Genomic DNA, 21607 nt, shown 5'->3' with positions numbered 1-21607 from the left:
TTATATCCAGTGAGGTGTTCATAAACCTGAAGTGATGTGTACAAATATTTTGTCAACAAAACATGGCCGGCTAAAAAACACGAACGCCTTGGTTGAGACTTGCTTGAGGCCTCACTTAACTTAACTATCCACTTAGCTCATGCTAGCTGGTTTTCAAGTTTGTATTGAAGTATCATAAATGGCATTGCTTACTTTGGCAAGATCCCCTACATTGGACTGTAGAGATCTTGCAAATGATCCTGAGGAGAAGAGCAACCAACAAGTGGTGAAAGAAGAGGAAGAGGTTACCGAGGTTAGTTAGGTCTCGTAGTCTTGTGTTTCTAAGCCAGAAAAATTATGTTGTTTGTTTTGTGTTTTTATTCACATGCCGATAGGGGCTGGCAACAAATAAGTTGTGTCATTTTGTTATCCATGCTTCACAGACTATTTTGCAAAAGTTGCCCCAATCTATATAGCTACCTCGCCTTTCCCTTGTGAAAACATATCGTTTGTAGACCATTTTTGGTCGCCCTGTAAACTGTCAGTAGCCACAGGAGTGCCCTAAAGGAATTAATTTTTACCGAAATTAATTTTCGCAACTTTTTGTCAATTTTGCATAAATTAGTTCTGGCGAAAAAATTTTCTTTTTGAAAAATATTTCGCGAAATTTTTCCCGGTCTTTTTCCGACTTACCGACTCAGGTTTTTATTACCAAAAGTGAGTCGATCAGAGGACGCGAACACAACATATTTTTGATGACGGCCTTGTGACACATGTTGTTTATAATTCCCAGACCTCTTACGCCAAATGGACATGCAAAATAATGCAGGCAGTAATCTGTGGACCAGTTAATTCCAAACTTTATTTTCAGGTGAAGGCATTTTTTGCAAGAGTGCAAACGTCAGCAATATATAAGGGCAAGTTTGGCTGACTTTTTAAATTAAATTGGCGGATTTCCTCCGAAATTGCACGCACTTTCCCGAACTCGGTCAGAGGATTCCGGAAATTCAATTTCTTGTAACATACCATGCGGACGACAGTTGGCGCTTTTTTCAGGCATTATTCGGGTCTAATGCTGTTTTTTTTGGGCAAAGACTTGAATTTTTTTCAAAAGGCCGAACTCGCCCAAAAACACCTATACAGCGTATGCAACTTATCAGCACCCTCGTTTTTTGCTTTTGAAATTTACTGAAATTAAATATATAACGTTGCATATGGTTCATTTTCAGAATATATATCAAAAAAGATGTTAGTAGCCACAGTACAAAAGTTTTTAACCATAATTTGCATTTTGCATTTTTTGCCTTTTAATTTTTCTGATTTTTTTTCATGCATGTGCAAGAATCCATAAAAACGTGAACATTGAAACTTGTTTATAGGTAGCTAGCTAGCTTTTTTCTAAAAAAATCATTGGCGTGTTTGATTTGGTTTAAAATACCCTTTTGCAGAGAAAGTTTAAATGGCAAATGGGATATTTCCATATCACAGTATGCTGCCTTTCTCTAGTGTACTGCAACAGTGGTAACTTATCAGTATCAGCAAACCAAATTATACTGATTAATATCTTAACTATACATCTAATCACCAAATATCCTTTAAAGAAAGTGTAGTGTTCTTCTTTCTGAACAAATCAGTCATTGCAGTCAGGGAGAAAATTACAGAAAGTTTATGCCTTACTTGCAAACGGATACTTGAGACAAACCTTAGAAAAGGTTGAAAAACAATCAGCAACAGAACTGGTATGATCAGTGATGGAGAGGATGCTGAAAATGAACCAGTAGCTAAAGTGTGTATGTCATATACTAGGGACAATACATACTGTGCTGTCACATCTGACAATATCATCATTCATCATCATTCTCGGCTTAACGTCCGTTTTCCATGCTAGCATGGGTTGGACGGGGTATATTAATGACCCTCTTCCAATCTGATCTAGACTGTGTTAGATCTAAACTCAACTTCCTCTCTATGAAGTCTGTCCTTATAACCTCCTGCCAAGTCTTTCTCAGTCTGCCTCTGGGCTTTGCCCCAGGAACTATTAAGTCTCTACACTTTCTTACCCAATTATCCTTCTGCATTCTTTCCAAGTGCCCCAGCCAATTCAATCTTCTTATCTGGATAACATCTTTAATTCTACGGAGACTTAGCCTGCTTCTTAGCTCATCTGAACTCTTTCTGTCTCTCCGACTGGCATTACACATCCACCTAACCATTCTCATATCATTCCTTTCTAAACGGTCAAGATCTTCCTGCTTCACTGCCCATGTCTCACTACCGTACAACATAACACTTCTTACACAGGCCTCATACAACCTACCTTTTACCTCAATTGACAGGACTCTGCTAGTCAATAAAGGAAGTAACTCTCTGAACTTTTTCCAAGCAGAACCTATCCTGCAAGTAACACTTCTTCCAACACCCCCTTCACTGCCCAACATATCACCTAAGTAACAGAAGTTCTTAACTATTTCTAACGAGCCACTGTTGTACATCATTAAAGCTGGAAATACTTCATTCTCTATAATCTCACCTTTGCAACGCTTGCATACAAACTGTATGTCAGCTCTTAACCTTCCACTAATACTACTGCACTTCTTATGTACTCAATGCTTGCAAGTCTGACAAAAAATTGAGTTACTACCAACCCCTTTCCTGCAAACTCCACAAGGCCACTTTCCAACTACAAGGTCACACTTCGCTGCAATGCTACTAATCATGACTTTAGACTTTACTGTGTTTACCTTCAGTCCTTTCTCTTCTAGTCCTTTCTTCCACTTCTCAAACTTTTCAACTAATTCTTCCATCGACTCTGCTATGAGAACCAAATCATCTGCATACAATAACTCCCATGGACAACCTGTTCTGAACTCCATTGACAGCTCTTCTAAGACTAAAATAAACAACAAAGGACTAAGTACAGAGCCCTGATGTACACCAACATTTACACTAAATTCATCACTAAGTGAATCGTTAATCCTGACACGACTTCTAGCATTGCTGTACATAGACTGTACCATCGTAACTAGCCACTCATCCACACCTAATTTTCTCATAGCCCACCAAATAACTTTACGTGGCACTCTATCAAAAGCTTTCTCTAAATCTACAAAGGCAAAGTAGAGATTCTTTCTCTTTCCTAAATACTTTTCCTGAAGCTGTCTGAGTAAAAATATTGCATCTGTAGTGCCACGCCCTGGAACAAAACCAAATTGCATCTTATCTATATCAATTCTTTCTCTAAGTAACTTATCAATCACTCTTTTAATAACTTTCATTACTTGATCAACCAACTTAAAACCTCTATAGTTACCCCTTTCTAATGCATCACCCTTGCCCTTGAAACAATTCACTATTACACTCGACTGCCACTCACTCGGAATAGCACCATCCTTTATAATCTGGTTAGCAAGACTTGTAATAAGCTTAACTCCAATATATCCAGATGCTTTTACCATCTCTGCAACAATACCTGATACTCCTGCAGCCTTGCCAATCTTCAATTTCCTAATAGCCTCCACTACCCATTCTGTGTTGATCTGCAAAGCTGGCCCTTCTATGACATCATCATCAGACAAATTATCCTCGTCCCAATCAAACTCAGTGTTAAGCAACCTCTGATAATGATTCTTCCAAGCTACCCTTTTCTCCTCCTCTGTGCTAGCCAAAACACCTTCATCATTACGTATACACTTCTCACCTACAATATCTTGATTAGTCTTCTTCATTTGCTTTGCTATCTTGAATACCTCATTGCGCTTGTCTTCCCTTCTTAACACATCTGCAAATCTGTTTCTCTCTGCTTCTGATTTTGCCTTATACACTGCTGTACGAGCGCGACGCTTAGCTTCTAAGTAAATATTTTTACTACCACCTGACTTCCACTCTTTCCAAAGTTTCCTCTTTTCCTTTATGCACTGGTCAACCTCATTATTCCACCACCAGGTCTGTCTATGTCTAGCTGGTCCTTTCGTCCACCCACAGGTATCATCAGAAGCTTCTAGAAGACAATTCTTCAAAGTAGTCCAAGTACTTTCAACATTGTCACTATCACATTGACTATTGTAGGCTAACCGCTTAACTTTTGCACTAAATTGTCTTGCTACAATCTCTTCCTTCAGCTTCCAGACTTTTCGGAGGGGCCTGTACTTTCCCTTGGCTTCTTTAACACTCTTCAAGATAATATCACAAACCAGCAACCTATGCTGGGAAACACACTCTTCCCCCGATATAACTTTTACGTCCTTCACCACTTTCTTGTCTGACTTTCTAACCAGGAAGTAATCTATCTGTGTCTTACAACCACCTGACTCATATGTTATCAGCCTACTCTGTCTCTTACTGAATGATGTGTTGCAAACCACCATGTCCGTTGCCATTCCAAACTCAAGCAATCTCTCCCCTTCCTTATTTCTGCTCCCAAATCCATAGCCTCCATGCACACCTCTATAACCTTCAGATGACTTCCCTACATGACCATTAAAGTCGCCGCCCACCACGACAAGTTCAGTATCTCCAAACTTTGATGTGACTGTTATTAACTCATCATAAAACTTATCTTCATCTTCCTCACTGAGTCCACACTGTGGAGCATAAACTGACAGAAAAGTGACAATCCTATTACCTATCAAAAACTTTATCACTATAATACGACTATTAACACGCATAACATCTATTACTTTTTCTACCCACTCCTCTGCAACGAATATGCCAACTCCTCCATATCCATCACTATTATCAATCCAAAAAAGCTTATACCTTGCCCTCCTACCTTCCACAAATCTCACTGAAGCTCCTCTCCACCTAACTTCCTGAACACAACACATATCAACAGATCTACGTTCTCACATTTCAACTACTTTACCTGCTCTACCTCTCAGAGTACCAACATTTACACTAGCCATCCTCAACCTAGTGTTATCTACCTTGTGATGCGATAGCTGGGTAACGGTCTGACGATGCTCACACCTGACATCTGTCCTACCGGGCGCGACACCTTCACTCCTTGGAGTTCCAGCCCTGTTTACGCAGTTTGTCTGATCAACTATTCTTACGGCCATTAATAAGGAGTTTTGGCATTGTTTTACAGCTGGATGCCCTTCCTAGCGCCAACCGTTCACAGACCGGACTGGGTGTTTTTTAAAGTGACACCATCACTATGTGGCATTTCATGGGACTTCCACAATCGCCCCTTTAAACTAAGGTATGGTGGAGGACGTTCAACTCCTCTCTTGTCTTTTAAGGAGACCCTTCACCAATCATCAATATGTACAGAGAATCAGTTTAATATTGTCTCCCTTGTAGGGATTGTGATACTGGTCAGTAAAACAAAACTATTGTTCAAATAATGTGTGCCGGAGCACAAATGGTCCATACACAACACAGAAACAAACAAAGTTTGTGCATTAAAGTTGGTAGAATGTCCATCTTTTATGACGATAAAAAGATCAAAGACCAAGAGGCCGGTTGTACCACAAGAAAGGTGAAAGAAACCATAGACAGAAATACTCAATTAATCATATTTTCTGTAGGCAAATATTTACAAAAGTCCTTTTCTGGATATTTTTAGAGTCTTCAATCACAGAAAAAATAATTTTATGACGAAACTACGTACTATACAAAAGGGCTAACAGGGCTTCAAAAATTTAAAATCTTGGTAGTGCACCTTGTATTTTCGTGCACATCACAATTTTGTAAGCACATGTGTTGTGCACCTTAAGGTCAGTTGCATTACTTTCTTTTTAAATAAAACGATTATAAAAATAGAATTAAGATCTGATTAAAGAATCATCACTCTGTGAATGGCCTCATTAGTAAAACACATGCCATATTTAATTCTTGTCCCAATAGAAATTTTATACATGTGAACCTGTGACATGCAAGATTAAACCATGCTGTCAGGGCTGCAGAAAAGGGGGAAGTGTCAGAGGGTAAATGTATCAACAATGGCGATCAGCAATCTAAGACTGATCTATTCCGAATGTTTTCATAACAGGACGCACAGTCTGTCACTTGCCTCTTTGTTCACATGTTGTTGTTTATAGTCCCTTTTAAAATTGTGAATTACGTATATTGGATGGAAGTTTATATCTGGTTTATCAGCGATGAGAGGACAAAAGAAGATACAGGATCATGAATAAATATAGAAATCTGTTTTAACCATTGAACTTTGAAGATTCACTTTCGTTTTAAAAGTAGCATAAATTTGACAGCGTCGATTTTTAGGTGCACGATTTTTTGTGTACATTCAGCAAAGTTCCTACGTTATTTGCTTACATCCAAAACTGGTGTTAATTGTTTCTGATATGTCAGTATGCCTATTTGGTTTTTAATTTCAATTTTATCATGCATCCTGATATGAATATTCCATAATTCAGGTATGTTAGAAAGTGTAACTAGGTTTCTGCCTACTTGACTATGTATCTGCAAAAGTATCTGTTTTGCATCCTTCCAAGTGTAGAGTCTTTTGACAATTTCTGCAATATTTAGAAATTGCTGAAAACCTGTTGTTGTTTCAACACTTTTCTATGTTGGTAAATGTCTTTCCACAGAAATCAAGAAAATAAAAATCTGAATCCGTAAAATCCAAAAACATATTCTGATTAAAAGTATAAGAATAAAAAAAGACCAAAAAGACAATGACTGACAATTTTATATTTTAATTTTGCTGCATTACAATTATTTCTATTTTGTGTTTTTAGGAGAATGATGCATTTGATTCAGATGTGCCTGTGACACCTAAGAAACACCCTAAACTTGCAAGACTACGATCGTAAGTAATAAGTAATTTTTTGAATAATTTATTCAAATACTGCTTTTAAACTGTCATCATCATCATCATCATCATCATCATCATCATCAACATCACCATCACCATCACCATCACCATCACCATCACCATCACCACCACCACCACCACCACCACCACCACCACCACCACCACCACCACCACCACCACCACCACCACCACCACCACCACCACCACCACCACCACCACCACCACCACCACCACCACCACCACCACCACCACCACCATCATCGGTCTCCCTCTGGCCTTTGCCTTAGGAACTATCAAGTCTCTACACTTTCTTACCCAATTATCCTCCTCCATTCTTTCCACATGCCCCAGCCAATTCAATCTTCTTATCTGGTTAACATTAATTTTACGGATACATTGCCTGCTTCTTAGCTCATCTGAACTCTTTCTTTCTCTCAGACTGGCGTTACACATCCACCTAACCATTCTCATATCATTTCTTTCTAAACGGTCAATATCTTCCTGATTCACTGCCCATGTCTCACTACCGTACAACATAACACTTCTTACACAGGCCTCTTACAACCTACCTTTTACCTCAATTGACAAGACTCTGCTAGTCAACAAAGGAAGTAACTCTCTGAACTTTTTCCAACCAGAATCTATCCTGCAAGTAACACTTCTTCCAACGCCCCCTTCACTGCCAAACATATCACCTAAGTAACAGAACTGTCTTTGATGTTTATACGGGATAGAAGATACAAACAACATAATAATTTCAATCTTTCATTCTACACTCATACACCTTGGACATGTTGTTTTCAGGTGCTAATCACATGCATCAAATCTAATATTGTCTGTAAAAAAATAATTTTTAACTGCTTTTAGTGAAAATAAACTAACTAAATCATACATAGTCAGATTATTACTACAATGTGTTACAAATACAAGTAAAAAAACAAGACAGGCTGTTCACACTCATTTGTTATCATTATTGTTATGCCTTGGTGTCATGGTTGTATATGTTAAATAAAATGTAATGCTCAAGGGTTATTGCTGTATTAGTCCACCGTGTAGAAAAAAAAACCCAACTACCAACAGCCTGTATTGAACTACTTTGTCATCTAGTGATGTTTCTAATTGAAGATTTAAGTTAAGTGCAATGAGGCAAAATATGGATTGTGTGCCAGTGTTCTCTTAAGTCTTACAGTTACTGGTATTTGGTGAGTTTGCTATAGACAGACTTTGTTTTACTGGGTTACATAATGACACAATCCACTTTTGTCAAACAAAAAGCTCTTGATTTTATGGTAATTGGAATCTTTTTGCATTCCACTGAACTTGAGATTTGTAACCTAGAGATTGACACTCTTTTAGCTAAAATGCAAGGCACGATCAGTCAATATTGTCTTTAGTCACAGTACTTTACTTTTATGGTTATTAAAGGATCTAGTTTTGCATGGTTACAGACGTTCTTATAAAATTATTCCAGTCATGGGTTACATTTTGTGGGGGTTGTAACCTGGCAAAGGTCACTTTTATTACTTTTATACTGTTATGTTCTATGTATCTAAATGGGCCAGAAGCACTATTAAATGAACAATGCAGAACTTCTGAAGAGTGCCCTCTCAACTCTTTCTTCTGAAGTCGAAATTTACTACATTGCTAAGAAATTCTTAATTACATTATATGCAAAAAAAAACTACATACTTGTCATAACTGAACAGCCCTTGAAATTAGAATTTTTTTTTACGTCGACAATAAAACTGCCAATGTGAGATACATTTCAACTGATTTGTGTCAGCATTGTGTCTGAATTATTTTTGGAGTGAAATTTTTCAGCTCGTAATAACTTTCTTCATTCACCTTTTATTAGAGCTATAGACATCTCATAATTTCGGTGCATCGATCTCCTAAGACGATGACAAATGGGAATGGACAAATGGGAATTGGCATACCTTCCGGATGGTGAAATTTGTTAGTTTAATAGGTCACTACCAACTTTTAATGTTTCGCGATGAATTCATTAGGTTAGGGCATCATTGCATTGTAAATCGCAGAAGTCGCTGGTGATATGCTTTGAAAATTCGTGTCACCGGCACAGTTTAACTTGAAGCAAAACTGTACAGGAGACTCAATTATTAGAGTCTTCGCAGAACATCTCTTCTCATAAAACTGAGTGCAGGGCTAACTTATTGCCTGCTGTGTCGTTTGGGAGAAGGAACTTCTGGATTTCTTTTTAATACGATATACAATCTTTGCGATTATTATTACTAGACATATTTGATTTCTCTTTCCCTTTTTAAAAAGATTTTTTAAACTTTATTCAACATGTTTTTTCTTTGGTATTACATGAGAACATTCCTCCAAGCTGTATTAAGGTGCAGGACACCTAACCTCTCCCATGTTCTGGTTGTATTTAACTTGCATGGGTGTGCACTCTTCTTGCAGTATTCTCTGTGACGATGAAGGTTGGACTGACTTGTGGCATGGTTCCAAGTGATCTTCCATCTTTTGTTTGAGTCTCAGTGTAATGCAACAGCCGAGCATAAGAGTGTCAGCATGAAGGAAAGGGTCTGACTTTAATGTTCTGTATACCTTACGTTCTTCGTAATAACACCAACCATTTTTGATTGTGGCATTCATAAGGTTTATGATTTTGGTGGCGCTTAAGTCCACCCTAATGGCCTAACTTACTGAAAATCGAATGTAATTATTTTGTAGTCGCAGTTTTTTTATTTTATCTTTATTTTTAGCCCAAGTTTTGAAGGGTATTTTGCTTCAAGATCTGGTCCATTTGCTTTGCAAATTGGAAACAGTCAAATAAAATCGACAGCTGACAAGTTGGGTTAGTTTGTGAAGAGTTTTTTTCTTATTGCCTTGTTTTTCTACTTTTCTGATGACTAACACTCTTTTTTATGTTATGAACTTAATTCTCAATTTTTAGGTGAAATTCAAGTTCATTTAGAGTATATGATCAGTTTGTTAAGAGAAATTGATGTTTTACGAATGGTAAGTTCTAACAAGTGGAGCAACACAATGAAAATGTGATATTGTCCTTATTTTGACCTTGAATCATTAAACTAATAATAGTAAATACATATCGGTCTGCTGTTGTATTTGAGCAATGCCAGGTTGAACTTGTCAGCTGTCCTACTTCAAATGCATATAAGTTGTGATCTGCACATGATGTACAACAATTATTTGTACGTAAACATATATAAGGCTTGTGTTAGCTTATGTACATCATATTTGAGTTATAAAAGAAATGCAAGTTAAAGTTAACATGACAAAAAGTGTTCAACTGGATTTTTGACGTTTTTACAACCAAAATAAAATTGTTGATACACATATTGCAAAATGTCTTTCTTTTAAACAACATCTTTGTCACAGAGGCTTAGAAGATGATTGTTTTTGGTTTTCATTGAGTAACACCTGTCGCATTTATTAAGCCTGGAGGAGAGCAGAAATTTTCTTCCCTTGAAGTTCGTTTTTGCAATTTTGGAATGTTTCTTTAAAACGATGAATAGAAATAAAAAAAAAATATAAACTGAATAATCACATGTCCAAAATTTCGAGAATGGTTACCCGCAATAAAATAAACTTGTGGTGTAGGTTTGAAGTTCTAAGATTACTCCTAACTAAAGTTTTTACATCACTGATTATAAAGATTTTTAGGGTAGTTTTGAGCAATAGTCAATATCTAAGGCTATGAAAGGTATGGGACCTAAAAATTTGGAATGCAGGTGCCTATTAGGTAATTATGAATAGTAAGTATATATGTATCATAGCAATAAAAAAGGGTTTTAAAAAAAACGGGTATAGGAAGAATACGTGGGCGGAATCCCCTGCATTGTCGACAGTTTTTTTACCTCTTTTTATTATAGTAAACTATCATGTTACTTTTGTAGGCCGTGCGCATTGAGAGCAAGAAACCTACAAAGAAGCGATATCTAACAGTTGTTTCAAATGAAATTGATCAGTCAGCCATAGTTGGGATTGATTGGACTAATGAACAAGGGTTAGTAATAGAATTGAATTTTAATGTTCTTTTGTCTGTCATTAATAATATCAAATTGTATGCAAATTATGCTAAATGTGCCAAAAATAATGATGTGCCCCCTTTTAAGGGAAAAATTAGTGCCCCTTTTGGTTAAGTGTCCTAAGGCATCGATAAACAGTTATATACTTTAATCACGAAAGGGGCGACTTATTTGAGTTTCATCTAATATAAATGAAGCTGCTGTAAATTCATAACATAAATAAAAAAATGATGACTTTGGTTATGTTTGTTTCTTTGATAGGAAGGATTAAAAAGATGGCATAATCAAATTTCATTATTAACCCCTGTCTTGTTGAAGGCTTTTTGAAGAAACATCTAAGATATAATTTAAGCTTTTATGGTATTTACACAGCATTTAATCGCTTTGTGAACTATCTAAAAAACTTGCTTTAGACCTACAATTGGCCTTGTCTTACCCATATGGAGTTCAACTATTTTAAAACTAGATGGAGATGGGTAAGTTGTTACTGTCTTTTTATATTTTTGTTATGTTAATTGTTTAATGTGAAAAGTTTAGCTAACTTATTGAGTTTAAAGATTAGGAATGTTTATCATTTGAAAATTCAGGCAGGTATAGAAGGCTTATTATACTCAGTGTTTTTTTAAAAATAAAATGTTATGTAAAACCAGTCTGCAACCTGTGGGAAAACCCACAGGATGGTCTGTCGTTCATTTACCGCATTTTGTGTGTCTCGCTACTTGTGGTACCATTTTGCGCAGAGGCAGACAGAATATGGCTATTATTATAGAGATAAAAATAATTCAAATAGTTATATGGAGTAATATGTATTTTTCGCATTTGTTCTTATATAATTACATTTATAATTACAATTTTCTGAATTTATTACGTCTTAAATTATTTGTTAAAATTACCATAGGGAAAAATTTTCTTTGTCCTATCGGTACTCCATTTACACACTAGTAATTGAAAATTGGGTACACGCATTCTAAAATTGTTTCATTTTGTTTTTTGTATCAATTTTTAGAGGGTTTAAAATATCACACACTCTTAGTACAAGAAATCATACATTCAAACCAGTGTCTGTTCAAACATTATGGTACGTATTCATCGATTGATAGTATTTAATATCACTATTTTACCTATTGAACATATTCCTTCATTACTGGTAGCTATTTTCAACCGATATCCCCTTGTTACAACAACTAACATTCCATTATATTTTTTACCGATCAATCATAATTTTTAACATTCATAAACATGCGTGGGATTAACAATATAGCTTTCTGACAGTTTCTGTAAGAATTAGACACCATGCAACTGAAAAATGGTTATTTGTTTAATAGTTGGGTAAAAAAGGCAATGTTTTAACAAATTAGGTATCAATGCCATCTGGCATTAAGATTTTTGAGTCCACAAAAACAAAAACAGGATTACTCTGATATCACATAAAAGTTATCTGATTTTTGAAAACTGTTTGTTTATATGAAAAAGTACTTATACATTATAGAGTATACACAATGAATATATACAGTACGGAAATTCACATCACATAGGCCAAAAAATACGTATATACATAAGTTAATAAAAAACTATCCTCAAATTCAACTGGTTAAAGATGTCTGTTGTTTGTTGTTAAGGTCTGCACGACAAGTGATAGACAAAGCAAGTGATTTTGCACGCAAACATAAATATTACGAAGGAATTTCAACCAATGGTTTTCTGGAATACTACACAGATATGATGTCATCGGATGATTCCAGTATAGCAGAATGGTGAGAGTTTTTCAATTGTGTTTTATCCATATTTTTTTTTTAAATCTGATAGGGACAAAAAACATTTTTAACTATAGTAATCTTTTTATCATCATGCTAGCATTTTTTTTGGTAAAGAATACGTAAGCTTCTTAATACCTTGAGCCAGTAAATCCTATAGAAGAAATTTTTGCACAAGTAAAATTACTTTAAAGGGCGTAAATCGCTAAAATGAATTTATCCACCTTTCAGTTTTTCTTAGTCACAACATTAACAAACAAATACTTGTTTACGGTTGTAGTACTCATGGGTACCAATAAATAAAAGTAATAATAGTTAAATAAAGATTGTAACACTCAAAGAAGTTAAATCTTATTGTTTTCACACCTGTATTGCCTACTGTATTTCTTCTAATTAGGGTTAGGGCTTATTAAATCTTATCGAAATTTAGGGGGATAGGGCACAAGATTTAGTGTTATGAAAAACAACAAGCAGAGTTCGTTTTATCAGTAGTAAAGTTTTTTCCTACCAAAAAAAACCACTAGATATCAACATCCATTTCATATTTGTCGATACTACCAGATCAGGTTTCTTCAATGTCGGAGCCTAAGATGTCAAAGGGTCCATCTCGTGCTCAATACTAGACTCCATTGTTTGTTTAACTTTCTTTTCTGATGGGGGCCTTTATTAAAAGGATTGTGGAATACGGCATTATACTTTTAAAATCTTTCAATCACCCTAAATATTATTTTGTTAGGTTCTGATTAGTCAGATTTTAAACAAGGATAATTTTAGGTCACAAAACACCAAAGTGTGTATGAAGGTAATATTAAAGGTATACTGCTAACCTCTCCACCAATGGACCCACTGACTGTCTGCCATGAAACATGCTGTGCCCAATGCTTTCAATTTTTGTGCAAAAATATTTAGTTTTTGATTGCACTTTATCGAAAACATCTTTGTCAGTTGAAAACATAAACTAGTGTGGATTGTAGATCCTGAAGTACCTAAGACATGCTGCATAATCTGACGGGACTTAAGATTATGTATCATATGAAATGGCTAGCATAATGATGCAAATAATGTAGTAGGTTCGTATGAAGCTCCCAATTCTGGGTACTGCTGATCGAATCCAGCTTGCTGCCAGGCATTATGTTAGTGATGTACAAAGCTCTTTATTTAGAAGCATAAAGTTTTCTGGATAAGCATTTGTTAACTCCGTTCTGTATGCTTTTGTTGCATAGGAATGAGATGGACGATTTAGGGAGTCATGTCCATGAAATGCTGGCATCCTGTGATGAAGGGTAGGTATTTATATGCATTTTATGCAAATAAAACTTGATTGTTTTTAAAAAAACATTCTATACTGTAAATCTTAGGGTTTTTTTGACAGACTATTTTTTTTTTCGTTTAATTGTGATTTGTTAATTTACAATTGATTAGCCTGTCTACAGATACAGGTTTTTTGCATGAACACGATTTAAAAAAGAGTTTGACAAAAAAGTCAGCTAATTCGCTGATACAGCTCTCTAAATTCTGTCATGTTTGTGTGGTTTCAAAAAATTTTTCAACTGATTTTTTTGCTTTGTTTTTATCTAAGATAAATTTTATTTTGTTTTTTAACTTTATGTAGACCTGAAAGAGAATTCGTAAAAGGTTTAATACGATGCAAGTTGAGAGAAGTATGAATCAAAACCTTTTATTCACCACGTCTGTATTCCTTGCCGGTTTTGAATTAAAATAATTGCAGAAATTCTACCCTTTTTTAATCAAATTCAGCAAATCTATCAAAAATATTAACGTGAAAAAAAGCCAACATAATCTTGTTGAGCAGAGAAAATAGTGTACATGAATGGATATTTGGATATTGTTACTTGCAAAGAAATCCAGTATGTCTTTGATATCAGTAACTTGGACCTCAGATATAAGTGATGACAGATGTATCCTTGCATAGAAAATTATTTTGTCACCATTTTACATTTAGGTGATGAGAAATTTAAAGTTGGATGAGGTAACATGTAAGCAGGTGGGTGGTTTATTCTTGTTTTTTATCACATGAACATGTAGGGAAGTATCTTTTTGTTATAAGAAATTTTCTTTTTTCAGGTCCGCCTTTTATGTGAAAAGGAACTAAATATGGATTTAAAAGAATACAGACAGTTTATTGACGAAGACATGCTAGTCGTGATGGGACAAATGGATTATGCTTCAAAAATACTTGACTATTTATATCTAGTAAGTCACTGTTTGTTTGTTTCGTAGTTTGGTTGTTTGTGTAACACACTGCCTGTCTTATATGTAAAATAATGATCCTGAAGGATTTCTCTAGAGACACATATCTCTTAAAGCAATACATAAATCTCTAAAAATGACACTTTTAGAACAACAAGTATATCTTGAATTGACATCTTCTTTCTTAACACGACACTTTTATCTCTTGGAATATTGCTGCTATTTTTGAAAACAACGCCTCTATCTCTCGATGGTTAAAAGTATTTCTTAGAAAACATATCTACATTTTTTGAACAACGCCCATACCTCTTGAAACGAGCCTTAACCTCAAAACGACACTTTTATAACATGAAATAACGCCTATATAAGGCTTGAAACAAAACAAAGAAAGGGAAAAAAAAGCTAAACTGCGTTGTAATCTGAAAAATGTGACTTTCATTTCGCTGTAGGGGTCAGAATGGAATGCGACTAATTTAACTGAACTTAAAGAAATTGGCATAGGTTTCATACTAAATATCACAAGGGAAGTGGACAATTTCTTTCCATTAACATTTTCATACTACAACGTACGAGTGTTAGATGTGGAAGAAACAGAACTGCTGAAACATTGGGATCACACGTACAGATTTATTGAAAAAGCACGGTAAGGTAATCTTTTTACACTTTATTATTTTGTGCATGCTATTTTCATAACTTACCTTGTTTGTTTGTGGAAAGATTCAGAGGGGGGTAGGAAAATATTAGAAAACTTGAGATTGATTTAAAGATGGAAATGTTCGCACTATATTAGTATAATCAGTATATGCTCAGCATGTTAAAGGTAGGGACAAAGTAATTTTGCCTATTTTTTTTGTCTGCATGAACGATCACAACCAACAATAAGATTTTATAATACATAATTTGCATTGTTTTTGCATCATCTAACTCTTCAATTTGCAAAATTTTGTAAACCTAGCCATGGTAGCCCCGAAAGGATGACATGAAGACTTCTCCCCCTAAACGATTTTGCTTTCGACATGGGGTTTAATACATACATTTTCTGATTATCATATAAGCGCGTAGACCTTGAGCATTTCTAGTACAAATTTGAACCAATGAAATTTCAGTGAATCTTGCTCAAAAGTAAATTAATGAAATTTTGTTTAGTGAATCTAACTCAAAAGTGTTAGTGCATTGTCGTCAAGGTATAAGTCGTTCATCAGCAACCGTGATCGCGTACATCATGAAGAAGTTTGGTTGGAGCATGATGGAGACGTTGGAGTACGTGAAAGGAAAACGAAGCATTGTGAATCCAAACCCTGGATTTCAAAAACAGCTTATCATATATGAAGGTATATTAAACTCAAGGTAAGTATTGTCGCAACGTTAACACAGACATTTCGTTTGACAAACGAGATTCTAATTGTACATATTAAAAATCTGAGAAAACTTGTTCAGCTAATTCGCTCAGCAACGTTACCTTAAGTTGATTAGTTTTCGCGAATTTCGCAAATTTTAATCATTTTCGCGAAAATTGCTGGAAAGGTAAATCAGCCAGAAAAAAAACTTTACGAAATTTCTAGAAATGACCATTCGAGAAAATTAACTGCATTAAACTTTTTTAAAGACTAGTTTTTCAAGTTTCTTTGGTAATTTTCTGTTTTTGTAACTCGTAACAAATGGCTAGCCTCTGTGATATAAGGAAGTTTAATTATATAAGGAATATGATATAAGAAAGTTTAATTAAAGGCTACCTTATCTCAATAATAAATGGGCCTTCTAAAAAATCAAAAATTATAAAAAGAAAAAAATAGATTCTTGAAAATAATTCGTAAAAAAACATAAAAATGATTCATTTGCGAGAAATAATCTTCCAGAAATATCTTAACATAACTTATTCGCGAAATTTAATATTCGCGAAACGTATTATTTTGAACCTCCAATAATAAGTTTTGACGAAAATTAAACAGAAAAGTTAGAAATTTGGACAAAAGTGATAAAAATCAAAAGTCAGGAACAAAGCGGTAAAGATAGTCAAAATTTTATGTGCCCAGATTTGGCGGTGAAATTTGGTATATTGCCAAAAGTCGCAAAAAAACAAAACGCCTTTTTTTTAATTTGTTGTATCAAAAGGTTTTTTAGTTTAGGTATTACCCTTTTAATACAAATTAAAAAAAAAAATTACTACTCTGAGCATAGTGTATAGGTAGTACTTTAAAATGTCAATGTTTAAACGGAGGAAGCGAATTTCCACACGGTGGTCATCTTTGAAGAACATCATTTTAGTTTTAATTTAATTTTTTTCAGCCGGAATCGATTTAGCAGTTTATTTCATCAACGCACTTCGAAGGATAGTCCACATAACCAAAAGACAGTGACTGAGAAAAGAAAACTTTTCAAGAAGTCTCAATCAGTTGATGATCAAGCTGATGGAGCAGGCGAAGGAAAGATACCAAAAAAAGGTTGATTTACAACAATAATGTTGCATATGTTTTTAAATCTTTATCTTGTGCAATCCACAATCCAGATGTAATAATTTGACGTGTTTACAATCCAGTTGCAATGACTTAACGTGTTCACAATCAAGCTGCAATGTTTTAACGCGTTTATAATCTAGTTGTGATGTTTTGATGTGTTCACAATCCAGTTGTGATGTTTTTATGTGTTCACAATCCAGTTGTAATGTTTTGCTGTGTTCACAGTCCAGTTGTAATGTTTTAACGCGTTTACAATCTATTTGTAATGTTTTGACGTATTCACAATCCAGTTGTGATGTTTTGATGTGTTTACAATCCAGTTGCAATGACTTAACGTGTTCACAATCAAGCTGTAATGTTTTGATGTGTTTACAATCAAGTTGTAATGTTTTGATGTGTTCACAATCCAGTTGTGATGTTTTGATGTGTTTACAATCCAGTTGTAATGTTTTGACGTGTTCACAATCAAGCTGTAATGTTTTGATGTGTTTACAATCAAGTTGTAATGTTTTGATGTGTTTACAATTCAGTTGTAATGTTTTGACGTGTCGGCAATCGAATTGTAATGTTTTAAAGTGATTACAATCCAGTTGGAACGTGTTAATATCTTACGTTGTATTTTTGACTCTGTTTCGTCTCTGATATATTGCATTTTTTTCTGTTTTAACCAGATGATCTTGAAACTGCAGTTAACATAGAAGAATCTGTTGTTGTGAAAGCTGCTGTCTGTCCACCTTTTACAGCTGATATTTCATTTGCAGAGGAGATAGAGGTGGAGTGCACGAAACAAAGTTGGCAATCACCTGCATCGCAGCGAGGAAGGTTAGATAATTTATTCAGTGAATTTACTGTACTTGTTAAATAATTCAGGATAATATTATGTGCAGTTCACTATCGCTCTTAAATTCCTAGCAAAAGACAAAGAAAACGAGAGTATTTTTTTAATATAAGTCAGACAAAGCTGGACTTTGTCCTTTTATTGCTTTAATGTTTTGCTTAGTTTGAATATTGTGCTATGGAATTTTTTTTAATACTTTGTTTTAGATTGTTGCGAGCAAAAACCATGGTGTCAGGTGCTGTGTTTATTGACGAAGATGATATAAGTGATACAACATCGAGTGTGAACAGTGATGACAAAAATTCCTCCGAACTTACTGATCCCGACGAGGATGCTCTCATGCAAGAAGTTGTCGTGGCCACACAGCGAAAAACAGCATTAATGAAGTGTGTAGAAGACCTACAAAGTAAACCTTTAGAAGGAGATACCACGATTAGCGAAAACAACATCAGACCGTCCATTCTTCGTAAACTGCAAGGCTCCGCCGTCATGCATTTCGAGAACATAGCCAAGATGAAAAGAAGAAAATCGTTGAAAAAAAAAGAAGACTGCTTTAGTGACGACGAAACAAGGGTTGAGACCAATGCTATTAAGAAAAACACCGTTTCTTCCTTAAGCGAAATGTTCACGAAACGATCGAAAAAACACGTGCGTGATTATGCTCGACGAAGAACGCTCGATGACGATTCGTTTAAAGGGATTTTTGATATGCGTTCAATTGAGGAACATAAACGAAAATCGGTTGTATTAGATTCGTCTGAAGCAAATATTACCGAAATTCCCGAGCGTGCGTTAAATCTCGAGTTAGCAGCAAAAACAGAAAAAATTTTGCCTGAGACAAAACCGCAATATCCGAGGTATAGACAGTATGGAAGAATTGGCCGGACTGCGTCGTTAAAGATTTGGCGCCATTTTGATCGCCAAAGATCTCAGGATACTGACGAGGTTAGTAATACGTCAATGGAGGCTTTGAATTTGGAGACTGATTCAACAAGAATTCTAGACTTTTGTGAAAAATCAGAAAAAATCAGTAGCGATAGTAAAATCGGGGACGAGTTTTGTGTTGCCGATCTTGTTCATCTTCACGATAAAATAATACGAGAAAAGCATTTTCGGAGACAAAAGACAGAGGAGGAGGGCGGTAGATTTCCCGATCAAGAATTACAGGTAGAAAACGAAGAAAAACTCTATCACGTGTTAGTTCGAGGAAAGTTAAAGGGTGTACAACCTTCGAACAGTTTGCGTATTAAACGCGTCCAATCGTTTCCTGGAATAAAGCGCGAAAAGACTTTAGATGACGGAAGTATAACACGTCATCCTCAACCATCGCCACGTGATACAGACGAATGCCAGTCTCTACCGGCGTCGCCGAATTGCTTGCGAAAGTCGGAAACATTAGATTTTCACAGCACTTCGTCTGAAAACTCAGATTCCGTTGTGAAGGATGTACAAAGTATAGTCAACGCTTTCGAAACTAAAAAACAATCTACGGACGAGAGTGTTCAAAAAATCATCAAAAACAAAAACGATCCTGATTTGCGAAGCGTGGACACGGATATGTATTCACAACTAGCGGTGGCACCCGAAACAACCTTGTAGACTATTCTTGCATAACTAGCCGCTACTTTTTAAGTTCGCGATATTAATTTATTAAGAAATATTTAAATATGAATAAAATTTGGTAAGTATTTGTAAATTTACCGGCATCGATCGAACGCGTCTTAAATTTATCTCGTGCCGTTCGTTTGAATCAATCCGTACTTGATTTTGTGCCGAGATTTTCATCTACCTTTAATGGGAGAAAACAATGCGTGAAAATTGACCTTTTTGGCAAAAAAATAAATAATGTGGGAATTTTTTAAATCACTAATTTTCAAAAATCAATTTTATTTTTGAGGGAAAGAATAATTTCTATACGATTTTATGTTTTTTTTCCGAAACTTGTCTTCAGTCTGTTGAGGTTAGTAAAATTAATCCGCGTGAAATGTTTTTGCAGATATGGGAAAATTTCTCTCACATTGGTTTCTCAGTGGGTAATCTTAATTGTACAGACAACTCTGAAGATCCTTGCAGCTGTTTTGTTGTCTTTTGATACGACGTGACACAAATCAAACAAGTTAAACACGACGACTCTTACTAAACTATGTTGTGACATAAAATTTCAATCGCCTGAGAAAATTTTATCACTTTCACTTAACAAAGAATTTTGTCAAATGTCATCCTTTAAGAATGTAATAAGGGCAGTAAAATCGTATCCAGTCTAGTTTTTCCAGAATCTTTAAATCCTTAGGTACATGTCTTTTATACTTGCAGACTTTTTACAACAACGTTATTCTGGGAAATGTTTTGTTATGTTGATGGATAGCATTTTTAGATTAGAAAGGGAATATTTTCTTCATGGTAAATTTTAATAGATTTTAAAAAAGTAGTATTTTTGTAGCTTTTGTAAATCTTTGTTCGTCTTTCCAAAAAATATATTTATATAACTTTTAGTTGCTTTATTCTACTCTGCCGTTAGTCAGTTTGCTGTTAATTTACTTGCCAGGAGATCCAACATATTTTTCTTACCACCAAGAAATCATAATAGTTGAGGTGAGAAAATTGCGCTGGGTTTTAAACGATTATTCTGTCACCAGAATACTGACTGCACTTTTTGATGGTTAATTCTATTGTTCTTTTTGCCCATGTGGTTAATATCAAGAAATCTTTTTGTTTTGAGCGCAAATATTCATACTCACCCGAGCAAATATAATTAATTCTTTTATTATGTGACCACGCCGACTTTGTGCTCATTGATTGATTGTAATTCCGGGTTGCTATGAAGTGTATTTGAATTTTAGGGATTTGCTCTGACACTTCAGCTTTCGTTTGAAAGGAACTGAATGTGATATCCTCGCAGAAAGCTTAGTTAACTAGGCTATTAATCGATTGATGGCTAGATACCATTTTCAACATTGAAAGCGTAAAGCATAGCAAACAACACGCTAACTATCTTTACAAGAAGACAAGTAGCTACTTCATTTTAGCCAAACTAGTGTTGAAAGGAATGTAAGATTTTGGGCTCAAGAGATTAAAGTCTAAAAGAAAACTCTTTTAACAAACTTGAAATGATTAATCAGTGTCGCAACAAAAAGCAAGAAAAAAATGTCATAATATAGCTGTCGTAACTTCCGCGATTAAATCATTCTTTTTTTTTTGCAAAGCAGGATTTTGTTCTATATTTTTTAGAGTAACTTATTAGTTCATTTTTATTGTTATCTTGTTTGGATGACAGAATGCTGTATCTTGCAACCTCTTCCCCAGGGCGTCTTGTATGTTTCCAACATTTCAATGCGAAACTATGTAATAAAGTTTGCTGGTGTCGAAATGCCAAAAGTCCAATACCTGTGTTGCAACGAAGAAAAAGACGCAAAAAAAATGTCTTATTCATTCTTAGCGTCATATTAACCTTAACGTCATATTCCTGCTGCCATAAAAAACGTAGTGATTTCATAAAAAAAACTTTTTTTGTCCTATGAAAAGCTAGCGGTAAGATCAAGATTCTTGAATTCAAATCCACCCGAATGCAGTTT

The 21607-nt window shown here is 35.1% G+C and overlaps 1 protein-coding gene across 1 annotated transcript; it reads left to right on the top strand.

Moving 5' to 3' along the window:
• Positions 1 to 23: 23 nt before the first annotated feature.
• On the top strand, positions 24 to 20527 carry LOC130623366 (uncharacterized). Its single transcript, XM_057438841.1, has 17 exons — positions 24 to 292; positions 6678 to 6748; positions 9490 to 9581; positions 9681 to 9745; positions 10645 to 10754; positions 11190 to 11252; positions 11783 to 11854; positions 12396 to 12530; positions 13754 to 13813; positions 14143 to 14191; positions 14494 to 14535; positions 14616 to 14744; positions 15191 to 15384; positions 15888 to 16088; positions 17028 to 17182; positions 17869 to 18019; positions 18242 to 20527. The coding sequence occupies exons 1-17, from the start codon at positions 179 to 181 to the stop codon at positions 19632 to 19634; spliced, it is 3096 nt and encodes a 1031-aa protein (XP_057294824.1). The 5' UTR covers positions 24 to 178; the 3' UTR covers positions 19635 to 20527.
• The last annotated feature ends 1080 nt before the right edge of the window (positions 20528 to 21607 follow it).

Source organism: Hydractinia symbiolongicarpus, chromosome 13 (assembly GCF_029227915.1).
Source record: "Hydractinia symbiolongicarpus strain clone_291-10 chromosome 13, HSymV2.1, whole genome shotgun sequence".
In the NCBI taxonomy this organism is placed as follows: Eukaryota; Metazoa; Cnidaria; class Hydrozoa; order Anthoathecata; family Hydractiniidae; genus Hydractinia; species Hydractinia symbiolongicarpus.
Note: the sequence above shows the minus strand (reverse complement) of the source record. Positions and strands in the feature narration are given on the sequence as shown.

Excerpts from the sequence above, each read along its gene's own strand:
- LOC130623366 (XM_057438841.1), top strand. The coding sequence starts at position 179 with ATGGCATTGCTTACTTTGGCAAGATCCCCTACATTGGACTGTAGAGAT. Across the intron at positions 6,749-9,489 it reads AAACTTGCAAGACTACGATC|CCCAAGTTTTGAAGGGTATT; the intron begins GTAAGTAATAAG and ends CTTTATTTTTAG. Across the intron at positions 15,385-15,887 it reads AGATTTATTGAAAAAGCACG|TGAATCTAACTCAAAAGTGT; the intron begins GTAAGGTAATCT and ends AATTTTGTTTAG.